At 49.7% G+C, this 26031-nt stretch overlaps 2 protein-coding genes and 1 pseudogene across 2 annotated transcripts; 2 read left to right on the top strand and 1 right to left on the bottom strand.

The window, feature by feature from the left end:
• Window positions 1–290: 290 nt before the first annotated feature.
• Window positions 291–10796, top strand: ACRBP (acrosin binding protein). Its single transcript, XM_062513378.1, has 9 exons — window positions 291–690; window positions 3306–3400; window positions 3516–3618; window positions 3837–4113; window positions 9260–9392; window positions 9573–9752; window positions 9859–10026; window positions 10106–10192; window positions 10668–10796. The coding sequence occupies exons 1-9, from the start codon at window positions 291–293 to the stop codon at window positions 10794–10796; spliced, it is 1572 nt and encodes a 523-aa protein (XP_062369362.1).
• Window positions 10797–11985: 1189 nt separating this feature from the next.
• LOC134057837 (protein Wnt-4-like) lies at window positions 11986–22254 on the bottom strand (annotated as a pseudogene).
• Window positions 22255–23551: 1297 nt separating this feature from the next.
• On the top strand, window positions 23552–24682 carry LPAR5 (lysophosphatidic acid receptor 5). Its single transcript, XM_062513366.1, has one exon. The coding sequence runs from the start codon at window positions 23552–23554 to the stop codon at window positions 24680–24682; it is 1131 nt and encodes a 376-aa protein (XP_062369350.1).
• The last annotated feature ends 1349 nt before the right edge of the window (window positions 24683–26031 follow it).

Below are 26031 nucleotides of genomic sequence, written 5' to 3'. Positions count from 1 at the left end.
GGAGGGAGGAGATGGAGGGATGTCCCCTGGGCAGGGATGTGCCTATAGCATGGTGCAGGAGGCGGGGAGCCACCACCATTGTGGATGCCTCTGGAGGCTGGGGCTTTTGAAGGGAAAAATTGTAAAAGCACATAAACACCCCCCCCAAAAAACTAAAACTCTTCCCCCAATCCAAACCAAGCTCATAATAAAATCTGACTTTAGAAGCTCGTTTTTTTCCTTTGTTTGTATTCTTTTCCCCCCTTTTCCGTGGGACTCCTGGTTGCCCTAGCAACCTGTAGGCAGGAGTGATGGAGGGAGACTTCAGGCCAGCACCTGGAGTGCGTGTCCCAGCACTCCACTCTGTGCCAGCAGACAGGAGCAGGCCAGCCTACCAGCTGCTCCTCCATTCCCACCCACTTGTCCCTGTCAAGGGCAGCCCATCCCATCCCGTCCCGTCCCGTCCCGTCCCATCCCATCCCACGTGTTTGTCCCTAGGTGTGCTGACCTTGCCGACAGCCGCTGTCGCTCCGCCGATGCTGCCCGTCCCGGGCAGCCCGCTGTCGGACTGGGAGTACCAGGAGTTCTTTGGGAAGCTGCACCCGCCCTGGCAGGCGAACACGTTCTGCCTGCTGCGCCAGGCGTACGGCTGCCTGAGCCCCAGCATCCTGCACCTGGACCAGGAGGAGAACCACGGAGAAATCCCCGAAGGTAAGGACGTCACCCGCCCCCAGGCTCAGAGGAGCAGGTGGACCCAGCTAGGGCAGTGTGGCTGTTTCCTGCCCCAAAATGCCACAAGACTGTGGGAATGGGATGGGGTGGTTTGGGCTCTAAAGCCCAAAGAGCAGCTTGGAGAAGACACTGGCAGAACTAGAGCACACCGGCTTTTGTGGCCTCTCAGCATCCCTTTCAGTGCTGCACCACTTCTGTAGAGAAAAGAAACCTTTTCCCAAAGGCCAGCCCTAACTTCCTAAGCAGGAATTTGCACTGTTTTCCCCCCTTCACGTGTTGTCTGGCACCACCAAAAAGAGTTTGTCCTTTTGTAGGTTTCCTTCAAGCCCTTATGGGCTCCTGTGACTCCTCTTCACCCAGCTGAGCAAGCACAGTTGTCCCAGCCTCTCCTTACAGGCCATGGGGCTGAAAGTCACAGCCACTTCAGTGGCCCTTTCTTTCTCCACGTCTCTGTTGGTGGGGTGGCAGGAGGAAAAACTGGTCACAGTTTTCTCAAGCTCAGTGTAGCTCCTCGTCTCTTACCAGCTCATTCCAACTTCATCTGAGGGTTAATGCAGAATCTTGGCTCGTGGGCTCTTGTAGGTCTTTAAGAAAACTTGAGATGATAAGCTGCCTTTTTAAGTGTTTAACATTTCAGGAGCCAAGAAACATCCCAGTTCAGAAAGCACCATAGCAACAGCACCCTTCAGATCTCTGCAGTCATATTTTCCCTGCACCCCTGCATCAGAGAATTTAAGTGGTATAATTATATCTGTGCAGCTGAAAAACTTGGGACTACTTTTGTTGTATTTTTCTTCAGAGGAAAAAAAATAGGAGCAATTTTCTCATAAAAAAATATGTCTTTATATTTAGATATGAACGTCAATGAGCTGAATGATCAGCCAACTGTGCTTATTTGGACTGCTGCTTGAGGGCAACTATTTCTTGCTGCTTTCTCCAGCTGTGCTGGGGGAACGAGTTTCACCCCACATCACCAGACCCAGGGATGGGTCCTGTGCTCCTCACTCACTTTTGGGCACGTGCAATCCGCTATGCCACGGGGCTTCGTGCACCCAGGCTCTGTCCCTGGTTCCTCTCCTCTTGCTACCCAATTCCCCAGCACTGCTCTTTGTCATGTCCAGCCACACTCCCACTGCTGCTGCCTTCAGAGACTCAGTTGTCAAGAACAGAAGCAGCTGGAAATGCCATGAGATGGGACAGTTTTGCAGGTTGCCCTCTTTACTTTTTCTCCCATCCCTCAGCCCAACACACCTAACCAGCAGAATTTATTCCCTTTTGTGTTACCTTTTTTCCAGTTTGGGGACCATTTTGGCACATTTCAGCCAGGCTGAGAGGTGGAACAGATGTGGCAGAGTGTGTGCCCTCTCATGTTTAGCCTCTGCTGTCCTCACACAGAGCTATGGCAGTGCTGTCTTCCCCCAGATACCCATGAGCATTAATTGTGCCCATTCAGGTGCAGTGCTGAAGAAGGCAGTCACCTTGTGCTTCAAACAAAGGACAGTGTGAGGATCTGGAGTGTTCCCTGCAATACCTTGTGATTTAAACAAGGGATGGGGTGGAGTTCTGGAGCTTTCCCAACAAGTTGGGCATTTTTCTGGTCTGGGATCCTAGTGTATATCTGCAATTCTACTTTTGATGGCGCAGCTGTTTGCTCAGCACAAGAAGTGAATACAGGGTAAAGGATGGTGCATGAGCAATATCAGGAGAGCAGTGCAATTTCACCACTAATGCCCTCCCTCTAAGCCAGCACTTCCCCTGTTCTCACAGGCCTGGCTATGTGCCAGCCAGGCTATGCACTCCTAGAGCAGAGGGAGCACAAGATCACCCAATTCCTCATGGTTTTCTGCTCTCCTGCATGCCCTTGGCTTTCCTGCATTCACTGCAAGAGCTGCAGCTCTGTGTGTTGGCAGTGCTGGTCAAGACTGCAGTGTGTGTGTGTGTGTGTGTGTTTGTGTACAGGCACCGGCTTTGCCAGCAGCATCCTGGCCCTATGGACCCTCCTCCATCCCCTGCAAGGCTGGAATCAATGTCAAATTATATGCCCTGAAGAATTTGTTTCTTCTGGAGCCATCTGCCTGGAGAAGCTGTGGCAGCGCCATCCCTGACCCAACAAGACCAGGCTGGATGGGTCTTTGAACAATCTGCTCCAGTGGAAGGAGGCCCTGCCCATGGCAGGGGTCCAGGAACTTGATGACCTATAAGGACCCCTCCAAACCAAGCCATTCTCTGGTGCCCCCAGGCCCAGTCTGGCCATCTTTGTAACCGATAATATCACTACTTGCCTTTTTTCTCTTTCTTAAACCTAACAAGGACTAATAACAGAAGCATCAGATCCTGGAAACAGGAAGTCTGTGTCTCTGTTACAGGGAAGATAACTGTGTGAAAAAGGGCTGAAGGACAAAGTGAAACCCTCAGGGATCTGGAGGGAAAAGGGATGTGGTGCCTGGAATTGGGAGCTCTAACAGCCCAAGGCTGTGATCATCACCTGAGGGCATGCAGCTTGGACTTTCCCTGCATCCATGAGCTGCCCCCCGAGAGGGTCCCCACCTCTTGGTGCACCCAGGCCTGCCCCCATCCCACATCTCTGTCTCTAGGGCCAGTCTGCAGTGAATTTCCAGAGATGGTGCAGTTCCAGACCTTCTGCCAGTTCGCCCACTATCGCTGCCTCAAACAGCAGTTCTTCATCAAGGTAAGGAGTGGGATGTGGCATGGGTGGGGGGAGTATCTCTTGGGAAATGGAAGGGTGAGGAGGAATGGAAGATAACATAGAGAGAGTCACGTTTCTCCCTCTCTCCTCCACGCAGCGAGTCCCATGTTTGAGTTGGTCTCTAACCAGCCCGTTCCCGATAGAGCCATCCAGCACCATCAACTCCTCAGTCGGGGGCAGAGGCTCCCCTGTCACACCAGGTACGGCTGCACCGAGATGTGCTGGGCACCCCTGCTCACCTGCTGCTCTCCTGTAGCTGCTCTCCACCCCTGCAGCTTTCTGTCTGGCCTCTGAAAGTCGCCCTCAGCGGCTCCATCCCTCTGTCTCACCACTCAGAAGCGGGCTTTTCTGTCACCTGCTGATGCCCTGCCGCAGGACAATGCAGAAAACCTTCCCAAGCTCTCTTGTGCACTGTTAGGTCAGAAGCCACTGCCGACAAAGCACCCCACAGCCACGACAAAGGTGCCCACACCCTGGCAGAAGAGCAGAACTACGCACCCACCAACTCTCTGGGCTTCCACCTCAACTTCCAGGGTGGAATCCTCTGATGAACAAAGCCTGAGGAAGAGCATCTGGCACCTGATCCATTCAGCCCTTTCCTTGGATGCCTCCTTGGACACCAAGGACTCCTCTTGGAACTTCACCAGCTCAGGCCCAGGACACACATCAGAGCAGGAAATTCCTCCCCGAGGCAGGTGAGGGGATGTCTGCTCTTTGTGGGTACCACACACCACCCGTGTCCTCATGCACACCAGACAGCAGCCCCAGGGCATCCATGTCCCTGCTCAGAGCAGGTGGTGAGTGTGGGCAAGTGTTCTGGAGCAAGCTGTCCCATCCAGAGCAAGAAGGTACCTTGGGAGCCTCCAGGCACGTCTCGCTCCAGCAGAAAGTGAGCAGGCAGAGGGTGATCCAGCACTGTTAGTGCTGGAAAATGGCGCTGTCCTTGCATCCTGAGCAAAGCGAGTTTAGTCACTTGCCTTGCAGGCAAGGTTTTGTCCCCTGCCTGTGTTTCCCCACACTGTGGCCATCTGCACTACACAATCACCTCTGCCCTCGTCCTCCTCCAAACACATGTCCCAGGAGTCTGGGTGATGTGCAGAAATAGTGTCCTTGCAAACACAGGTCCTTGGGATGTGTCTCGCTGTGCTCCTTGCCTGTTAGTGTGCGAGGCAGGTGTTTCTTAGAGCAGCCTGACCTGAGGAACACTCCTGGGAGTGCACTGTCCTCACCCAAGGGGAGCAACAGCAGCCCTGGGCTAGGAAACAGCCGGGAGCACAAATCTGTGCAGGGCCACTACTTCTCCTCAAGCATGTGCACCTCTCTGCACTCTGGATGTGTGCACAGCTCTTCCTAGGGTATTTCTGGTTCCCCATTCTAGTTTTGGAGGCAACATCATGGCAGTTCAGCACAGAGCCCTGCACCAAGCCAGCTTGCTGCAACCCTTTCACACACCCTCCTCAGTCCCTCTGGCCTACGGATGTGTTAGGAGCTTATGGAGCATGTTGAGCTCTTCTCATCTGGTCTGCCAGCATCTGTTTGCCTCTGTCCTCGGCTAGCTGGGGCTGGTAACAGAGAAAAGACCTACAAAAGGATATTTTGCTTTTGCTCAAATTTACTTTCTGGTCCTCTAGTAGCTTGTGGCTGAGGATCATTTGCTTTGACTGACGTGCAAATTTTATTTTGCTTACCGAAAGGGGAAAAAAATTAGTAAAAAAGGTGTCTAGATGCGGTTTTCATGGAGAAGTCATTTTGGTTTTGCTCTCTTGCTGGCCAGTGATGTTCCTATAAGTGCACAGATCTTGCGCCTGATTTCACATCTCTGGTTTCTCTTTAACATGCTGCCTACCACTGGCCACAGTGCAGCCAGAGGTTCCACTTCTGCTTTATGTAAAGATGAATTGCATCATGTTGTTAAAGCCATAACTGTCTTCTTGCAAGTCTCTAACATATGTCATCCTCCTTCCTAATGCTGTAGGAGGCTTTCACTGCCTGGAAAAAGTTTTCCTGGTGTATGTGCTCTCAGGCAAAATCGTGTTTCATTGAAAATTTCGTTCTCCCTGCCTCTGAAACGGAGCCTGGCTGTGATTGAGTTGTATTGGGATTACTGGGGGACTGCTGTGATTGCAGATGACACTCGCTACTCTGCTGCAGAGTTTCTCAAAGACAGTAATGCTGACTCCGTGTCTGTAACCGGCAGCCGAGCCCCATCAATCATGCTAAGCAAAGCTTAAACCCCACTGAGGATAAAGAGGCGAGATAGACCGCGCCTGTCGGCTTTGCCGCTCGCCACATCCCGCCTCCTCTCAGAGGGACTTCAAAGCATGACCTAAAAAAGGGGCAAAACGCCTGGAGGCATTTCCCTTCCAGCACGAGGAGCAGTGCTGGGTGGGACTGGTGGCTGTGCACAGGTGCCATTCAGCATCTGGTTTAACACAAGGTGGGCAGGGCTGAGATGAGCACAGATCCCAGAGCTGTGTCTTCCCTAGGTTCTTATGTCCAGCAGGACATCCATCCTTAATCTTCCCTTGTGGCTTGTGGCAGATGCTCTGGCAGCTATTCCAGCTTTCATAGTGCCTGTTGAGGCCAGCTGTGGTCTTTAGAGGGAGACAGGGCAAGAGTAGTACTACAAGAAGAATCTGCAGCACTTTTCTTTCTGGTCTTTCTGGTAGCAGTGAATCATTGGGCAGGAAGGGGAAACGACAATTATTGCACCTATTTTCTATTTTTAGTCCTTATTGTGCTTTCTGCATTATTTCCCAGTATTTCCTCTCCTCAGAGTTACCTTTATACCATGATTCAGTCTTGCAATAAGTTGAAGAGAGCTCTGTAGCCCTTGTCTTACAAAGCTCCTGCAACTCTCCTTTTCTGCAGCAACTTTCTGTGTCCCTTTAAAACACCCCCATGTTCCAGCTCTGTGTGCGCAACCCAGTGATGGGATTCAGCATTGGGGTACATGGAATGACATCATCCTCCATTCCCTGCTTTTCTGTTTGCACAAAGAATTGCATTTGCCCTTTTTGCCAGAGCTTCCCATTGTCGTGTCATTTGTCATCAACAACCCCTACACCCCTTGCAGCCTCACGGCTGTCCCGGGTCCAGATCTGATTCTGTTGGTATTCACATGTGGATGCTCACCTGTGGTTCATGTGAGCCCAGCTTCCCCAGCAAGGATGCTTTGAGACCTCTCCGAATCCCAGAATTGATAGGGCTGGAGATCATTCTGTCCAATCCCCTGCCAAGGGAGGGTCACATAGAGCAGGTGACACAGGAACCTGTCCATGTGGATTTTGATTGTCTTGAGAGGGAGCCTCCATGACCTCCCTGGACAGCCTGTTCCAGTGCTCTGCCCCCCTCAATATAAATAAGTTCTTCCTGATACTGAGGTAGAACTTCCTGTGTTTTAGTTTAGGGCCAGTGCTCCTCATCCTCTGGCCAGGCACCACTGAAAAGAGTCTGGCACCATCCTCCTGGCACCCACCCTTGAGATATTTATGTGCAGTAGGAGATACATACATTCCTGGTGATTCTCCCTCACCCTCTTCCTCCTCCTGCTTTACCCCTCCAAACAGTCCTTGTGGTGCTTATCTACTTTAACCCCAGAGGCTTTCATTTTAAGTCCAGACCCTTCATTAAAAATACCATCCCCAGGAAAAAAACCTTTTTTGAATTATCAACACCCATAACCAGCCCTGGCATGCAGTCAAAGATCTTTTTTCTCTTTCTGAAGCTGTTAAGAGTGGCTTTTTCATAACTGGTTTTAGTTTCCTGCAGCAACCCCCCTAAATCAGAAGTTTCCAAGTGCAGGAAAGCTGCTGTTCGCTTCTTATCTTCTTTTCTGCTCGCCTCAGGTGCTCACTGCACCTCAGCCAGCCAGTATCAGGAAGGTTCAGCAGCTGAAAACTAATGGCCCAAATCCTTGTCATTACATGGCGGGAGAGGCGGATGCTGCTCACCAGCACTCTTCAGAGATAGCACTAAAGCAGGCTCTGTGTGTCCTTCCACATCCTGAGATCTAAACTTTGATAAGCTGTTACCTGAAGTTTTCTCTTTTACCTTAGATCAATTACTGATCTCGGCCCACAGATTCTTCTTAATCCCGGGGTGGTTTTTTTCATATTGCCTTTGGATCTTTGCCTCACAGTACCTGTTAGGCTTTTTCCAGGGCAGTGGTTAGGACAATAACATGCAGAGGTACTAAGCTGGGGAGGGATTTGCATTAGGAAATGGCTTTAGATAGACCCATCCCTTTTCCTGAAGCATGGTGAAACCTCTGTGCATCCACAAACAGCTCAGCAGTGTGTCAACAAATGGAGAGAACCAGTGGCAGTGCTGTTATACTCACCCAGAGGTGGTAAATCAGGTCATAAATTTGCAACTGTGAGGCCAGAAAACCTCACAGCAGAGATGGAGGGCAGAGATAGAGGATGAAAAGGATGTGACAGAGAGCCCAGCAGAATTTCTTGGTAAACTCAGGCAGGTGGCACAACTCAGGTTTCTGTGAGGCTCATTTCTTTTAACATTCAGGTCTAGGAATTGCCCTGACCCTGCATCCTGACCTTCCTGCTCAGCACAGGACATGAAGTCCTGTTTGGTGAGCCCAGAAGAAAACAGCTGTGCTATGTGGTTGAGCCACATAGACTCCTCTCCTAACAGAAGTTTGGGATACCTTTTTGAAGTCTCCAAACTGTGGAGGAAGCACTCATCAGCTGCTGCCATGCTGAACACCCTTGGTGTCAGGAAGATGCAGTTTGCTACTGATTTGAATGGATCTCGCCCCAAATTCCAGTCACCAAAAGTCATTACTCATCCATCTGCTGACAAGGAAAGCTTTCCAGCTGAAGCCCTCCTTGGTAAAAGGGCTGACTGAGTGCTGAGTGGGTACCCACTTGTGTCTTTGCTCAGCTGAGTGATGCTTTCTTAGCTCCTACCTTTAGGTGAAAGTTTTCCAGGCCTTAGGAAATCTCATCTTCATGACCTTCCTTCAAGTTCTCCACCTCTTTTTTTTTTTTTTTTAATGCTAATCTGAAGGTCTCCTAGAAGTTTCAGCTATTCTCAGGAAAGCTTGTCCATACATGTTAGCCCATGCATGGATTTTAAGAGCATTTTAACGTAGGCAGCTGCTGCTCTTCTTTACTTTCTGTCAGATCAAAGTTTGTTTATTTATCACTGGCTTTGCTTCCAGACACAAGAGGCAAATATCTAATGAGCATGTTTACCTCTTCTGCATCATTGATGATGATTGAAACCAACCATCCCTGTCTGCTAACAGTTCCATACCATGTTTGCAAATTCCATTGTTCCTAAGAGATGCCAAATATTCTCATTGCTCTCATCCCATTGTCCTTAAATTTTCTACTTTTAGCTACCCATGTCAGTTTGGATGAACAGTAAATTCATGGTTAACAAGTTTTCCCCCATTTCTGTCAAATACTTGGGAGGGAGGCTTAATATGTGACATCCTTCAGACCCAAATGGGGCTGCCCGATGTTCAACACTCAGCAGACATCTAACAAACATCTCCTCATTGTGCACTCGGAGAAAATTAGGCAGCAGCTGTTGCAGGGGCCCTGGGGAAGCTTTTTCAAGCTGTGCTCCTCATCCAGTCCCTCTCACATGCCCCTAAAAGCACAGCAACCCCCTTGTAGCCTCTGTGTCACACAGGCATGTACAGACCCTGCAGGGAGCCCCATTCCTCTGTGCAGTTTAGCCAAGAGTCCAAGGTTTCTTTGGGAAGGGATTTTTTGCTTTGTTTTGGGGTTGTTTTCAGTTTCTAACTGAAGATGCATCTCTTCAGTTTGTGACAAGGAATGAGATGACTCCCTCGTTCCCTTTCCCTGTCAGCCTTCTAGCCCTGCAGAATGATGAGGCAGTGCTGGTCCTGTGCTACGCAGTGCTGGAGGGAAATTGCCTCTCATCGATGCTCACCATGGCCTGGAAGGAGATGGAAAGGAGAGTCTTTGGGTTCGGAGATTCGGTAAAGACACCAGTGTCCACCTCTGGCCCCCAGTGTATGCAGGCCATCTCCTGAGAGAAGCTGACCTGGGTGACCAGGGAGGCAGGCTCCAAGCCAGGAATACGGCAACTCCTCAACCTCCTCTTTTGGGAGGTTCTCAGTCTCTTTTTCCCCCCTGACTCCCTGCCGGATTCACCCCAGGTGTGTGACAACCTTGGGCGGCACCACGTGGACCTGTGCCCCGACTGTGCTTTCTGCTCGCTGAAGAGGGAGCAGTGCCAGAACATCAAGACCCTGAACCGTGTTCACTGCGACTCGGGAAGCTTCTCCACCTACATCAACCCTCAGATCTCAGCCCAGCATGGCGAAATAGAGGGCGAGGTACTGAGTGAGCTGTGTGACCTGCTGCTCTCCCAGGAGGAGCCTGGACTGGGAGCTGGGGAAGGGGAAGAAGAAGCATGGCTCACTTTATCCCACCCCTTTGCAGTCCAGACCCTCACAGACCCTGGAGCACTACAACATGGACTTTTTGAGAGGGATGAGGATGGAGTACTGGTGCAGCCGGATGGCCATCTATGGCTGTAGGGACCCTGCTGTGACCCTCTGGCTGAAAGCAGAGTATGATGTCTTCCAAGACAGTGATGGCTCAGGAAAGGTGGGTGACCATCAGTGGATGTTCCCATCCCTCCTTCTCCTCTTCCTTCTCTGACCTTTATTCATTCCCTCATCGCCAGATCTGTGACTCGAGTGGAGTTCAGCATCCCAACTATTGCATGTTCAAGAGCTACCAGTGCCTCCTGAAGAGCATCTACAACCAGAGGGTGAGAAGCAGCTATGCTGCCTTTTGCACACTCTGCTCTTCATGGTTGGCCCCTCCACGACCAGTCCCAAGTCCCTGCTGGACTCACTGGCCCACTGCTTTTCCTTCTAGGAGGACAGAATTGGGTGTGTTTTGGGGAGGTGGGGGGACAAATAGTGGCCCCAGCACAACTGGGGTGTCATTGGTGGGTGGGATTTGTAAGGACAATGTGATGGATTATATCCCTGTGTACCCTTGAAGGGCAGGATCTCCCCCATCTGCTGGGAGCTTTCTAGGCAGTAGTAAAACCCCAATTTACCAAAGCAGGACAGAGGACCGGTCTGTATCTTAGCAAACACACAGTTCAGCTGATTCTCCCCTCTTCCCCCTGGTGCCCCCATCATCCCAGCCTCCAGATACCATCCATCATGGAGGTCTCTTTCTTTGGGAAGGATGGGCAGTGGTAGCACTCCTATGAATGCAGGCTCTCCTTGCAGGTGACTCGTGTGCAATGCAAGCATAACAAGACCTACTGGGTGCTGAGTGCGAAGGAGGGAGACAAAGAGGTGCAGCTGTGGCAAGAGATGTTCCAGAGCCTCTCCAGGCAGCAATCAAAAAATGATTGAAGTTCATAAAGACCTTTGAGATAGTCAATGCCTTTGACCAAATACCACCATGCCCTCTAAACCATATACCAAAGTGCCACACCTACTTGTTTTTTAAACACTTTTAGGGGTGGTGATTCTATCACTTCCCTGGGGAGCCTGTTCCAATGCCTGACCACCCTTACAGTGAAGAAGTTTTTTTCCTGATATCTGCTTGAACTTCCCCTGGCACAGCTTGGAGCCATTTCCTCTTGTCCTGTGGCTGGTTGCCTGGGAGAAGAAACCAACTCCCACCTGTCTACAACCTCCTTTAAGGGAGTTGTAGAGACTGATCAGGGCTCCCCTGAGCCTCCTTTTCTCCAGGCTAAACAACCCCAGCTCCTTTAGACACTCCAGACCCTTCATAGACTTTGTTGCCCTTCTCTGGGCACACTCCAGCCCCTCCATGTCTTTCTTGCAATGAGGGGCCCAGAACTGGACACAGCACTCGAGGTGTGGCTCACCAGTGTAGAATACAAGAGGACAATCCCTGCCCTGGTCGTGCTGGCCACACTATTGCTGACACAATCCAGGATGCCACTGGCCTTCTCAGCCTCCTGAGCACAGCTGGCTCATGCTCAGCTGCTGTCACCAGCACTCCCAGGTCCTTTTCCTCTGGGCAGCTCCCAGACACTCTGCCCCCAGCCTGTGGTGCTGCCTGGGGTTGTTCTGACTGAAAAGCAGGACCTGGCACTTGGTCTTACTGAACCTCACACAATTGGCCTCAGCCCATGGATCAAGCCTGTTGAAATCCCTCTGCAGAGCCCTCCTGCCCTCCAGCTGATCAACACTCCCACCCAACCTTATGTCATCCAGGAACTTACCCTCGATCCCTTCATCCAGATCACTGATAAAGTTCTTAAACAGGACTGGTCCCAGTACTGAGCCCTGGGTAACCCCACTGGTGACCAGGTGGATGTATCTCTATCCATCACCACTCTTGGGGCCTGGCCATCCAGCCAGTTTATAACCCAGCAAGAATGCACCAGGTCAGGCCGTGGGCTGCCAGCTTCTCCAGGAGAATGCTGTGGGAAGTGGTGTCAAAGGCTTTACTGAAGCCCAGGTAGAAGATAACATGCTCAGCCTTTCCCTCATCCCTAAGCAGGTCATCTGGTCATAAAAGGAGACCAGGTTGGTCAAGCAGGACCTGCCTTTTATGAACCCATCCTGGCTAGGGCTGATTCCCTGTTTTTGCTGTTCGATTGCGCTTGGGATAATTTGTTCCATAACATTCCCTGGCACTGAGGTCAGACTGAATGAGGAGAGCCTCACTGTGGCAGTTGCTGGAACTCCTCTTGCAAACATTTCTCCAGCCGAAGGAAAAGCTGAACACTGGAGAAAGCATTTCTTGGATGTCCAGAGACAGGGCTTTAAGCAAGAGCTCTTGTGCGCCAGGAGCTTGTGGGAACCTACCCGCTTCGGGTAAACCTCTGTTGCCCCCTCAAACCTTTCCTTGAGGACGTTGCCCACATGGCGGAAGGAAGGAATGACCTTCCAGCAGGTGCGCACCTTGCAGGAGCCCAACATGCCACGGAACTTGCATTCCACTGGCATGTGGGCCAGGAGAGCCTGCGGAGCTGCCAGCCTGACCAGGGACACCCTTCCCAACACCTCCCATGTACTGCTGCTCCCCCAACACTCCATGGGGCTGGAGATCAGGGGCAGGGGCAGGAAGGCAAGGCAAGGCAAAGAGCAAAAATGCCTTTTAAGCCAGGTCAATACAAACAGAGGGAGATCCACTCTGGGGGAAAAAATATGGTTTGGGTCTGTAATAGAAATCCCTGAGGCAGAAAGAGGGATGGGAGCTGTTCTGACCTGCGGGACTGTGGGGATGGGAACAGATCTGGCCAGAGGGGGAGGATGTTGAAGGGACCAGATCTGACTGCAGCCCCTGCAGATATCTGTCTTTATGGAAGAGAGGCTGGACGGGCAGGGAAGCCCTTCAGAACAGAACAGAGTAAATTATTTCCTAAACCATAGCTGGGGTCTGTGCAGAAAAAGAGACTGCACAGAAGGGAGCAGGGGAGGCTGGGAGAGCCCTCCACACAGGCAGGAGCCAGCTCAGGGTAATCGGCACCGTGCTGGGCTAGGAAAGGCAGCAGGTTGCAGACTCCTCTGGGAGCATGTGGCTGCCCTGAAGGGCTTGTTGGGGTGTGGGGGTTAGACTGAGCTCTGCCGAGCCAGGGAGAAGCCCCTGCAGACAGGTTTGCTTCCCAGCCCGTGTTCCTGCCCTTACCTTCTTCCCAGCCTCATTGTTGTACAGGTTCATGAGTGCTCTCAGGGCTGTCCACAAAGGCCTGAGAGAAGGTAATCCCATAGGAAAGGTTAGCAGAGCAGCCTGACCACTGGAAACCTGCAGAGGGAAAGTGGCCTTGAGACAAGGAAAAAGAAGCCTTGAGAGGATATCCCAAAGATCTGTGGAGAATGCAAGTGTCTCCTTTTCTGGTCTGTCTCCCCCATGGACCTTCCCCTCTGCCACCTGATCCCTGCCACCCGCTTCTTCCTTCACCATCAGGGCTGACCCCTCAGATCTTGTGGTCTCAGCCACACTTGTGCAGCTCCCTGCAGGCACAGATCACAGCAAAAGCAGTGCCGGCAGTGGAGATGGTGTGGGAGAGAGCAGACTCCCACGTGCCTGCAGTGGGACAAGAAATGGCACCCATCTGCAGAGGGCAAAGGCACTTACAGGGCACAGTGTGGGAAAAGAGGCTGTCACTGCATGCAGGAAGGAGGCCGTCAGATGGAGACTGCTCGGGAGAAATATGTATCAGGATGTTCACCTGGTGCAGCTGCTCCCAAGGCTGGAAGTCAGTGAGTGACATATCTCTGTGGCAGGGTGGGTGACAGGGTCAGGGAGAAAATTTACCAGTCTGCAGAGCTGGTACCCAGGATGGTTCAATGGGACCAAAATGCCAAATCTGGAGAAATGGGGAGAAGTTTCTCCAGAATGCTAATGTGTGTGAGAGCATTCAGTTCAGTTTGCTCGGTGCTGACAGATATATTAGCATGTGGAAGGAGGCACTGGCCACTCTGGGGATGGGTCCAGTGCGACCCTTGAACACTAGCCCAGGAAAGGCTGATGTGCCAAGGGGACAATAGGCATACTGGAGGGACACCATGCCAAGTCTGCCCACGCCAGCATTCCCTCACTAACTTTGGATGGCGGCCTTGCCCAAGACCTGCAGCCCCTGCAGGGTGGAGCAGTTCCAGCAGTGAAACTGGTGCTGGCACTCGAGGACAGCCAGCTCCACACCTCACTTCACCGCCTCCATGGCTGCCACCGGCAAATGCGGACCTGCTCTTCCACTAGCCCTGTCAGGCCATCACAGCCCCTGTGCGGTCCCGGAGGACTGCCTGCAGGGATGTCTGCTTGGCCAGGATCTATGAGGCAGGGGAGAAGTTAAGTTGCAGATGGGCTAGAGCCATGGCCTTACCTCTGCAGGACTAGCCCTCTCCAGCCACATCTTAGAGCAGAAGTGGGGCAGGGAAGGGGATGTGGCCATGTTATCTGTGAACTGGACATTCTTGCTCCCCATTCTGGTCTGCAGCTCTTCAGCCTTACCATCCCTCTCCCTCCATACTCCCAGAGATGCCCCCTTCTGCTTTTTGGTTGCCCAGATTCCTTCTTCCACCCTGCTCTCACCCTATTTTCTTTGGAGACAGCACCTCCCTAGGTGGCTTTCCAACCCAGACAGTACAATCACAAAGCACACTTACAGCCAGGTCGCGGCAGCGACGTGCTGGACATGGATCAGCACCACTTACAGCCACACCAGTTCCATCCTCTCCGTGGCAAATCTTCACCACCTCCAACCCCGGCACAGCAGCCTCCTGAATCCCCGCCTGTGGCTTCCCACAACCTCTGCCCAACAGTGGCTTTTACAGCAGCTCCAGCCCAGCACTGAAAAGCAGGGGTAGTGCAAATCAGTCCAGGGCTGTGACCGTGGGCTGTCCAGGTGTGCCTGCCAGCATCAGACACCCTGTAGCCCGCAGAACCCTGCTAGGTTGGCCCTGCCAGGTCATCCACACCAGTGCTATGGCTCATGGGAGCAGAGAGACCTTCTGCCTCCCTAATCCACATCCACTGTTCTTAAAGACACTCCTTCATCTGCCTCCTCCAGGCTGGAGATTCTTCTTTTCTATCCTGCAGCCCACATAGCTACAGCAAACAGACACAGCCCAGCTGCTCCCTGGCTCTCTTAACTCTTTCCCTGGCAGGTCTCCATTCACCTCCCTCATTTCTTCCCCATGGACTGCCCTTCCCCAGGATGAGTCCTTGCCCTTCTCCCAGGAGGCGCAATGGGGTGGCTGCCCCCCTTCTACTGGGTATCCCTTTCCTAAGAGCCCCTGGGAGCCCAGGAAAATGTGAGCTGTGTGACCAGGGAGCTGAAATTTCCTGGGACAAAAGACTGCTGTTCCCCCAGCCAACCTGGGAAATGCCAGCTGTTCCCACCACCTTGGAAGGTAAAACTCCTCTGCAGCCACAGGTTTCTGCTTTTCCTCTCCGAATCATTCAGAAAGTGAAGCAGAGCTGTTCTGGCCCTGCTGTGCCTCTTCCACAAAAGGATTCACCCTTTGTTCTGCTCTCCCACGTTTTGCTGCACAAAGAGGTCTGAAGAGGTCTGTGGTTTATCAGTCATCCTTTCAGACCTGAGCAGCCTCTCTCTTGTAGCGTGCACTTCACCTCTCTCCTTGCCTTTCCAGCTCCCTGCATCCCTCCTCCTTGGGTCCTTGCTCCTGCTTTCTGGAGCCAACACTCCGGGGTGGCAGGCATGTTGGGATCTGCAGCATCAGGGTGTAGCCTCCAACACACACCCCAGTAATCTGGTCTTACCTGCTGCTCACTCAGACAGCAGTGAGGAAACGCCAGGGGTTGAGCTGCTTTTCCCCGCGAGCTGAGCCTCCAAAACACAGCGAGGGGCAGACGTATGAGCCCACCTGGGTGAGGGGACACAGAGCTCGTGGGCTGATGCACTGATGAACCAGGGAGGTGAGTGAACTTGTCTGGGTGAGGATGCTGTGCAGCTCATGGGCTGGGCTGTGTGTCACTGTGTCCTTGTCTTCTTACACGTGGAAAAGCCAGGACTGCTGGGCTCAGCCAGATGTGTGCTCATGTGTGTGAGGGGTGAGGGCTGCAGGGGAGGGGGAAGTTCCCACAGAATGTGTCAGACACTCCTTAGTCAAAGGACACCCCCCGTGGCATATCTGCAAGGTTTTATCAGCGGCAACACCTTGATGGGAACTGAAGAGACACAAAAAGCTGTGAGAACAAAGATCCCAGCAACTAGCAAGTGAGAAAAGGGGTCTGGTTAAAAAGTAGAGGCCCTGAAAAGAAGCAGGGTGATCTCAGTTGTTCGGGTGCTATTGTGCCTACCAAGGATTTATGAGCAGCAGGAACATATATCCCTCGGTATGTCATTCCCTGAATGAGGAGTCACTAACAGCAGAACAAGGGAGGCACAGAGTGAGAAAATCAAACACCAGCAGGCAAGGGCTGCAGAGAAAGGGAGCCCACAGCAACTTCACAGGGCAGCTGTTCCTGGGGCAGGATGACAGTGGGATTAGGAGTGCCACTGTGACTCGTGTCTTCTTCCAGGTGTGCTGAGACTGGCAAAGCAGAAATAGGGCTCGAAGCAACAGAGTGCCAGATGGGCTCTGAACAAGGTCAGCTCCCTTCCCAGCTACACGTGGCAGTGCCAGGTCATAGATGATGTCCTGGTAAATCAGCCCTTGTACTTTAATAGCACTATGCCTCCTGTAGCCTTGAATGCCAGGGACTGAGGTTGCTTGCCACAGTCAGTGACACATCTCCGGAGCCTGGTTCTTTTTTTGGGACTCTGCCGCATGCCAGCGGTGCACAGCTGGGCCCCTGGGCAGGAGTTCAATCCCAAGGCCCCTTAGCCAATGGAAGTGACAGGACTGCAAGTCTTTGTGCGGGCTAGCAATTAAATCAACTTTGCTCTCACTTCCCCTATTTCACTTCTACCTCCTGTTCAGCAATATTTTGGGTAGAGGGATGTTTTATTTTTCCTCTGTCAGTACTGGGGGTGGCTGAGTTAGCAAGACAAGCAAGTATTTGGCACTATGACCCAGGGCAGGTCTCTTCAGTTGCAAGGACACCTGGGTACTGCTTCTTTCATGATTGCATTTGCTGTTGTAGGATGTGGTTTAGCTTATCAGCTTTTGATAACAAAGTTCATGCTTTGTAGCCAGGCAGAAGTGCATCAGGAAGTGAGAAAGGAGAAGACACAAACTGCAGCATACCAGATGTAAAATCAGCTGTAGTGCAGTAGGGGTAGCTGTGATTTGGATGAAGAGCCTGCCTGGTTCTGTTTTGATCCAAGCTGCTTTGTGGGTTTGGCGCCCAGATCGAGACCTCTGCAGTGGGAGCAGCCACCAGCCAGCAAGCCGGCATCCACACTTGGCTCTTCTCCAGAAGTGAGGTAAGGCAGATGGGAACATCTGGAGAGCGGGATGGTCTGGCACCTTGGGCTGCAGTCCCCGTGAACTGCTGTGCACACGCTGCCAGGCCTGACCACGGGGCATTGGGGGACATCTGCCCCTCTTCAGTTGCCCCGTGGACCTAGAGGTGCAAGGCACCTCTCTGTATTTATTCAAACCGAGGCTTTCTTTGGGATCCTGTGATACTGAAAGCACAGGCAGCCTGCAGAGCTTACTTGCCAAGGTGGCCACCGTGGGAGCCCTCTTCCACGGGATTCTCAGGAGATGAAGAGGGGTAGCATCCCTAAGCGGGAGGCAATAGCAGTGTGCTCAAACCTCATGAGTTAAATACAGAGGTCTCCGTTTTCACGTCATGTATCTCTCTTTAAAAACAAGATATCCTTAGTCTTGAATGTCTTCAAGGTTCTAATCATCACAAAAATCTAATTTCTTGAATAGAAAAAGAGATGAAAAGTGGGGCCTGAATAGCACCAATAGCAGGTAAAAAGCACCCACATTTATTTAAAAAAAATCCAATTTCTAGAGTAAAGTCAGCTGCATTTGCTGAGGTTTTGTTGTTTCAACAACACTTTTGTTGTTTCCTCTTTGGTTTTAGATTAAGTAAGTGAACTCAGGCAGTTTGGTTTTTAAGTTCTGAACCCCAGTGCCATATTTGCTCTCTGCATTCTCACAGCAGCCCCAAAATTCCCCATGGTTTTAGTGACAAGCCACTAACTGAAACACTGACCCTGCAGCATGCTCATCAGTACTTTTCCAGCTTTCCTTTTCCACCTCATTTCTCAGCCCCATACTCAGATTCTTCATCATTTTTGTAGTGCTTGGGGGCAGTGACTCCTAGTAGGACAGTGCCAGGAGAGAGAGGATTCCCAGGACCAAGCAGCAAGATGCCAAACACGCATCCCCATCTCAGGGCATGTCTACCTGTTCTGGACCCTGTATGCAGGTACATTTAGGGCTTCTCAACCTCCAAAGGAAAAAAGTCAAAATCCCACAGATTTTGCAAGTCACAGTCTTGGCAGTTGATGGTATTCAGGGGCTCAAAATGAAGAGGAAGAAAAAATGCTTCCTCCACCTCCTGGGATACATAAGGTCAGTCACGAAACAGAAAGTTTCTTCAAGATTTAAAGACAGCATCTTGTTGTGAGGAGGGGGATTATTCAGCTGTGGCACCACTGCCTCTTTACACAGCTGGTTGCTTGAGATCTCTTGGCAGCTTTTGTGCAGAGCAAGGAGTACTTGGGGTTCTTTTAGAGGCAGCCACAAGGAATATGCCTTTTGACTCTCAGACATTAACCAGCAAGGATAATCAGTCTCCCTGCTGCCAGCCTGCTTTACCTACCCACAGCTTTCATTTTTAGAGAGGGACAGTCAGAGCAGGACTTCCAAAGCCCATTGGAGAAACTCTCTGCACCCACAACTTCATCTTTCCAATGACTGTGTCTGTCTGTATCTCATTTCAGGTCTTGGTCTCAATATCTGTTATGGCAAGTCTGAGATTATGAGTTTGGATTCCATACCAACACTATAGCAGACTCTTTCTTCTGTGTTTCCATCTACCCACGAAAACAAAATCCCCTCAAAAACTCCATTCTATTTTTTGCTCTCAGTGATCTTTGCTGCCAGTTTAGAACTGTTCTGTACAGTGTCTTGAAGGCTGAAAAGCTGGAGTATGTAAGGAAAGACGACTCAGAAAAGAAAGAAAACATGGTGGTGGGCAAAAAAATGAACAGGTTTCTTTCACTGGTATTCATGTCATGAAAGCCTGGGAGATTTCCACAGCACAAACTCTTTATTAGAAGCTCATAAAAGGACTGTCTCTGGTCAAAACAGTAGTAGGATCAACCACAGAGCAGCAAGATGAACTAAACAGTGTCTAAAACCACATGGCTCCTACCCCAGAGGTCCGAAAGTAACTGAAGGGTGGAAGACCTGACTAATTGTGTTATAGAAACCTTTGCTTAAAACAGCTCTTAAAGGCAGACTCAATTTAAGAAAAGGCTCTTGGGCGGTTTCAGACCAGGGAGCTTGATGTTTTTGCTGAACAAATTAGTAGAAGCTATAATAAAGGAAAAAATCAATTGGCATGCAGTCACATCTAATTACTGGGGAAAAGTCATCATGGCTTTTATAAAGGGATGCTGTTCCCACAGTTCTTCCTTAAAGGACTCAATGAGCATATGGACATTGGCCCATGTGGATTTTCAGAAGGCTTTCAAAGGCAGTCTCACCAATAGCACTTAAAAAATTAAAAAAAAAAAAAAAAGTTCCTGCCTGGATAAAAAGTGCCTAAAAGAAAGGACAGAGAACGAAGGTTGAATGGTTGTTTTTCTCAGTGGAGTTGTCAGACACCTGTGCTGAGGCTTGGACTGTTTGACTTATACATGAGGGATGAATAATAAAATGACAAATCTGTTGGAGACATAAAATTATTCAAGTTTAAAAAGATGGGGTTTGGCTGCAAAGAACTGCAGAGCTTAAGAGAAGTGTGAGTGACTGGACTTAAACTAACAGCTGAAATTTTATCTAGTGAAGTGATGGGAAAAAGCAAACTGATCTGACCATTACCACTTGCAAATGAGATCTCCACCTACACAGCTCAGTGCATCCACATCATCAGCACTGCATGTTTTCAGCACCCCACTCAGGGCTCATAAAGACTGTAGCAGAAGTGGAAAGGTGCTGAGAAGAGCAACAGGGATGTTTGAAAGTACAGGTCAGCTTCTCTACAAGGAAAAACTATAAAGACAAGGACCCTTTAGCCCAAAGGAAAAAAAAAAAAAAAAGAGTTCCTGAGAGGGAATATGGGAATATGGTAGACATTTATAATATTATCAGCCATGAAATGAAGGTGAATAGGGATGGTGTTTGCCCTGTCTGTTCCAGCACTAAAGCTAAGAATTGAATCTAGCAGATGATGAATCAGAGATGGAAAGTGATTCTTCACCTGGGGCACAAGTAAGCTGTGGAACTCCTTGGCACTCCTGGCACTGGATAATGTAGATGGTAAATTTTATATCAACTCAAAAAACAACTGAAAAAAAGAAAAGCCAATGAAATAGAAATACCTTGAGGACTACTGAATACAGCTAGGTCATCTGTGGCTCAAGAAATTCCTTGAGCTACAATTGATGCTGGAAGCAGAAAGTCGACTTGAGGCAGTGTAACTACATGATTGTACTGTTCTTAACATTATCCCTTCCCCAGCCACAATTTGAGATGGAATATTAGTGGTAGAAAGTGTGACACAGCATGGACTGTGCTTACATATTATATTTTCTAGATCTGTTAATTGAATACCTCTGGAAAGCTTGAAAAAAACACTTTGTAGAGATAAATCCTTTTCACCTGACATCTGGCTGATCTGAGTACATATGTTACAGCAGGTCATGGTCACTCACTAAGTCACAGTCTCAATAACTTTGTTTCCATTAAGATAAAGGTCTGACCAGTCTGTTCAGTCTGCAGTTCCTTGCAGGGTTTTGGCTCTAGCAAAAGCTGACATATGCTCCTAGAATTATAGAATCACAGAATATACTGAGTTGGAAGGGACCCATCAGGATCATCAAGGATCAAGTCCAGCTCCTGGCCCTGCACAGGATACCCCAGGAGTCACACCCTGTGCCTGAGAGCATTGTACAAACACTCCTTGAGCTCTGTCAGGCTTGGTGCTGTGACCACTGTCCTGTGGAGCCTGTTCCAGTGCCCAACCACCCTCTGGGTGAAAAACCTGTTCTTATATCCAACCTAAACCTCCCCTGACACAGCTTCAGGCCATTTCCTCAGTCCTGTCACTGGTCACTGCAGAGAAGAGATCAGTGCCTGCCCCTCCTCTTCCCCTCTCGAGGAAGTTGTAGACCCCAGTGAGGCTTCCCCTCAGTCTCCTCCTCTCCAGGTGGAACAGACCAAGTGACCTCAGCTGCTCCTCACATGGTTTCCCCTCAAGGTCCTTCACCATCCTCATGGCCCACCTTTGTACACTAATAGCTCGATGTTTTTTTATATTGCCCAAAACTGCACACAGGACTCAAGGTGAGGCTGTATCACTGCAAAGAAGAGCAGGACAATCACCTCCTTTGACCTCTGGTGATGCTTCTCCTTGAGACCTTTTAAAGCATGAAACATTTCACTTGAAACCAACAACATCCTTGTATTTTTGCCACATCAGCTTATCATAAGACTTCATGCAAAGTATTCATCCACTAGGAAGGGTAGAATCCACTCAGATATAATTTGATAAACCAGTAGAAGTTTCTCTAAGAAACCTGTTTTGGTGATAGAGCTGTGCAACAACACTAAGGGATGGGCAAGTTGGTAGCTGTCTACACTCTTGTATTAGGTTTCCACTTCCATTGTTTAACATGTTGTCACCAGAATGATTCTCTTTCTCTCTATGAGGTCATCACACATTTCTGTCTGCAGCAGATTCTCTCTGAATCTGTGCACTGCCACACAATGCCATGCAGAAGGTCTGACATGCTTGACATGCCTGTCAAGTTGCTGAGTAACATCAACCTCATGAATATCAACCAAAGATATTCTGCAGACTTCTCTTTTGAAGTAGATCACAATCTGCATGGACTTTTACGTGGGAGTACCTGTTTGACCCCTGCAAACAACTGTGGGGAACTGTGTCACAACAATCCCTGTCCAGTGTGAGTTCCTTCCACAGAGTGTAGTCCCTCAGGAACAGAGTGCTCCAACATGGGTTCGCCATGGTCTTCTCTAGGGACAAGAGAGGAATCTTTGCTCCAGTGCCCAGAGCACCTCATTCCCCTCCTTCACTCACCTTGGTGTCTGCAGGGCTGTTTCTATCACATATTCTCACTTTCCTTCTCTGCCTACAATTGCTGTCTCACAGTAACCTTTTCCATTTCATTATCCCAGAGGTGCTACCACCGTCATTGATGGGCTCAGCCTTGGCCAGTGGCAGGTCCCTCCTGGCATTGGCTGTATCAAACACAGAGGAAATTTCTGGCATGCTTTCACAGAACCACACCTTCAGCCCTCCCAGCTACTGAAACCTTGCCATGCAAACCCCAGTGCTGCTGTTGTATCACCTGGAGCCTTCTCTTGTCCAGCTGAACAAGACCAATTCCCTTGTATCTCCTCAAGGCACAAGTGCTCCAGCTCCCAGGCTATTTTGGTGGCTCACTCCATCTGGTCAATGTTTTGACAGTGCTGCTAGTTAGTACCTAGAGTGGTTACCAGCCTCACACTTCTTTATAGTCACGTTTGTCCACATGCATCCCACGGCACTTCCCTTTTTATTCTGCTCCCCTCCATGGCTGTGCTTCTCTGCATTTCTGGGACATGGGCCACTTCAAGCTTTAGGGTGTTATAAGCAGCAGAATAAGGAAATACAATCCAAATAAGCACCACTGGTCCCATGCAAGTAAAGACACCAAAGGAACTGTATGAATGTAAGAAACATAAGGAACTTGAAGTCCCTGGAACTGAAGTCTGTGCGTGTCATTTTATGTAAGAAAAGGAGCTTGGGTGGAGTCGGGTCTAACTGTACTGTAATTCTTTTTATCTGCAATGGATGTACAAAGTCCTTCTTCTCTGATATAAAACAGTACTATGCCATTTTTATTTTAAGTCCCTTCCAGTCAGTGTTTTTCCTTCAAAATGCTGCTCTCTTTCTCTTTCTCTTTCTCTTTCTCTTTCTCTGGAGCTGCCTCAACTACTTTTCCTGTGTGCTTGTGGTGTCCCTTTCTTGTGCTCTCAGCAGTGATCAAAGCAAAGTGCATTTTCTGGGGCTGAATGATAAATGATTCTGTACAACAACCACCTTCTCTGTGCTCTGTCTTCTACTGCCATGTAATTACTCACTTTTCTGGTGTCCATTTTCCCTTGTCTTTTGGCTTCTTTGTGAGTTCTTGCTGTAGGAGACATGATAGTGGGATTTTAACATTCCAAGATATTTCCTCCTCTAATTTAAACACTTCTGTTTTGTTCTTCCACTCTGACCAGGAATTGTACTGACAGTTGGCAATGATCCTCCATCACCTTGTCACCTTATAACCACTGGAAAGATTGCTGAACCAGGGGCAGAAGCAGAGTCTACATTACTTTCCCTGCCAGATGACCACAGACCAGCAATCCAAAGCAGTGCCAGCCAAGAGAGATTTTGCCCATCTACCTCCCAGCTGCAGATGACAGGAATGACCTGCCTGTGGCTTCTCAGAGGGGAACGATTTCCCTCAGTGCTCTTCTTTGTGCCTCCTTAGCCCATCAACAGGCTCAGCCATCTCAGCAAGACCATCCCCTCATCCATGTTGGGCATGTCAGCATCCAATACGTCCAATACATCTCAGACATGCAAGGATTACACCTTCAACCACCACTTCCTCATGCCTGTTTACACCCTGATACTCATCACAGGTTTGATACTCAATGTGGTAGCCCTGTGGATATTCATCCGATACCTGCGCCTCAAGTCTGTAGTGATGATCTACATGTTGAACCTAGCCATAAGTGACCTCAGCTTCACACTTCCTCTGCCCCTGCGACTCTACTACTATTCCAACCACCACTGGCCCTTTGGTAGCTTCCTGTGCCAGGTCTCTGGCTCAGTCTTCCAGATCAACATGTACGGTAGCTGCCTCTTCCTCATGTGCATCAACCTGGATCGCTACGTTGCCATTGTTCACCCACTTCGCTGGCGGCATCTGCGGCGCCCCAAGGTGGCCAAGCTCCTCTGCCTCATCGTCTGGGTTGTGATCTTCATGGGCTCCATACCCACAGCCATAGTTCACAAACAAAACCACTGTAAAGTAAAAAACCAGACCATTTATCTGTGCTTTGAAAGTTTTAGTGACAACATATGGCAGAATAACCTCTTCCCCCTGGTGATCCTGGCTGAAATCTTGGGGTTTCTCCTGCCTCTCAGCTCTGTGACATACTGCTCAATTCGGATCTTTCAGGAGCTCTGCCAGACCAGCCAGACGAAGACCGTGCGACAGCAGAAGACTGTCCGTCTCCTCTTGGTCAATCTGGTCATCTTCATCATCTGCTTTGTGCCCTACAACACTACCCTGGCAGTTTATGGGATGATAAAGGCCCGGGTGATGAAGGTTGAGGCAGAAACCCAGGCCTCCGTGCGCCAAGCATTAATTATAACAATGATGTTTGCCAGCATGAACTGCACACTGGACCCCTTGATCTACTACTTTAGCACCGAGGGTTTCCGTAACACCTTCAAGAAATTGCGGCGGGGACAAGCCTGGGACTCAGAGATGGGAACACTTAAGCACCAGATTGTGGAGAGTAAGTCAACCCGAGACCACGCTGTGTCTAGAGTAAAACTGTTCCCATCTGAAAACTTTATCCGTCCCAGTGAACCTTCACCATCACTTCCTACCGCAGTATTTCTGAATGGCCCTATTGAGGACTCAGAAATTTAAGCCTGGGAAAGCCATACCATTGAAAAGTCACACATGCAATAACTACAGCAAGCCTGTGGGACACAGCAAACTGTTTGAGGGAGCACAGCAGACTGTCTGTGGGTGAACGTGATGATGCAAAGCTGAAGGATGAAAGGTTGGTTTGAATAAACAGAGGTGCCTTCGTGACATGGTCATACCTGACTCTTTTGGTGCAGGAAACACAGTGGGGAACAAGGATTTGAAACAAACTTAGTGTGCCTAGGTCCAGCCAGCATGAATTCCTATAGCAAGTCCATCCTGTCTGAGTAGCTCCTGGCTGCACTGTAGCCTGAGGCAGTTCTGGGGATCATCAGAACACAGATACAGTACTCACTGCTGACAAAGTGAATTTACTAGCAGTGGCTAAGGAAAACCTTTGACCAGATGTTTCAGTTTGAGTCATAACAGAGGACACCTAGATGAGTATCTTAATTTTCCAAAAAGAACTGGAGCATTTAGCAAGCTTTGTTAAGGTCAAGGAGAATAGCTGAGTTTTCAGTAATCTTGCAGAAAATAGGTTTCTAATTGTATAGAAAATCACAGACCTTAGCAAAACAATCTTCAGGAGGTATGTCAAATGTGCAGCTGTACACACACACACACACGTGGCACAATGGCTATACATTTACCTAAAGCAAAATGGCTTGGGAAACACTAGCATACTTTAATAAACTACATCCCCAATGGCCCCAGAAAGAAAGAGATGATACCAATATTGTCATCGTGTCAGAAGCACATGCTGACGCTAGTGCTCTGCACTCTCTTGTTGCTGGCCCCTATATAGGATGATTGATTTCAAGTCTGAGTGATTTTTACTGTTGAAAAGGAATGATGTCACAGAACAAGGCTGTGGTGAAATGAATTTGCTTGCACTGTTTGTACATGCTTTTTCAGGCTGCACTGTATGTGAAACCCCTATAAATCTCCCCAGAGGTGAGATCCAGCTGTACACAGGCAGTGCCAGAAGCCCCAGTTTTTCACTCCTGCTGATGGCCAAGGGTTGCCTTTCCAATTGCACTGCAAAACAGCCTCTCTGTGGCTTCCAGCAGGTCTCAGGCTATTCTGGACTGGATCCATTACAGTGGTTTGCTTTTGGTTTTGTAATGTTAAAGGAAAGGTCAGGGAAAGTGACAAGAAATGTAGTCCAAAGTGCTAGGGTTTATAGTTCTTAGACTTCTCAATAAGCCATAAATCTGGTTTCAAGTTCCTACCTCACGACTGCTGTGGGAATAAATGTATGGTAATACATCACAGGTTTGTGTTAGGAGACACCGGGTTTTAAATCCATTTTCCCAGTCTCCCTTGAAGACCCCTCAGAGATGACTGCA

This window comes from Cinclus cinclus, chromosome 2 (assembly GCF_963662255.1).
Source record: "Cinclus cinclus chromosome 2, bCinCin1.1, whole genome shotgun sequence".
Taxonomy (NCBI): Eukaryota; Metazoa; Chordata; class Aves; order Passeriformes; family Cinclidae; genus Cinclus; species Cinclus cinclus.
This window is presented reverse-complemented; position numbering and strand designations above follow the sequence as displayed.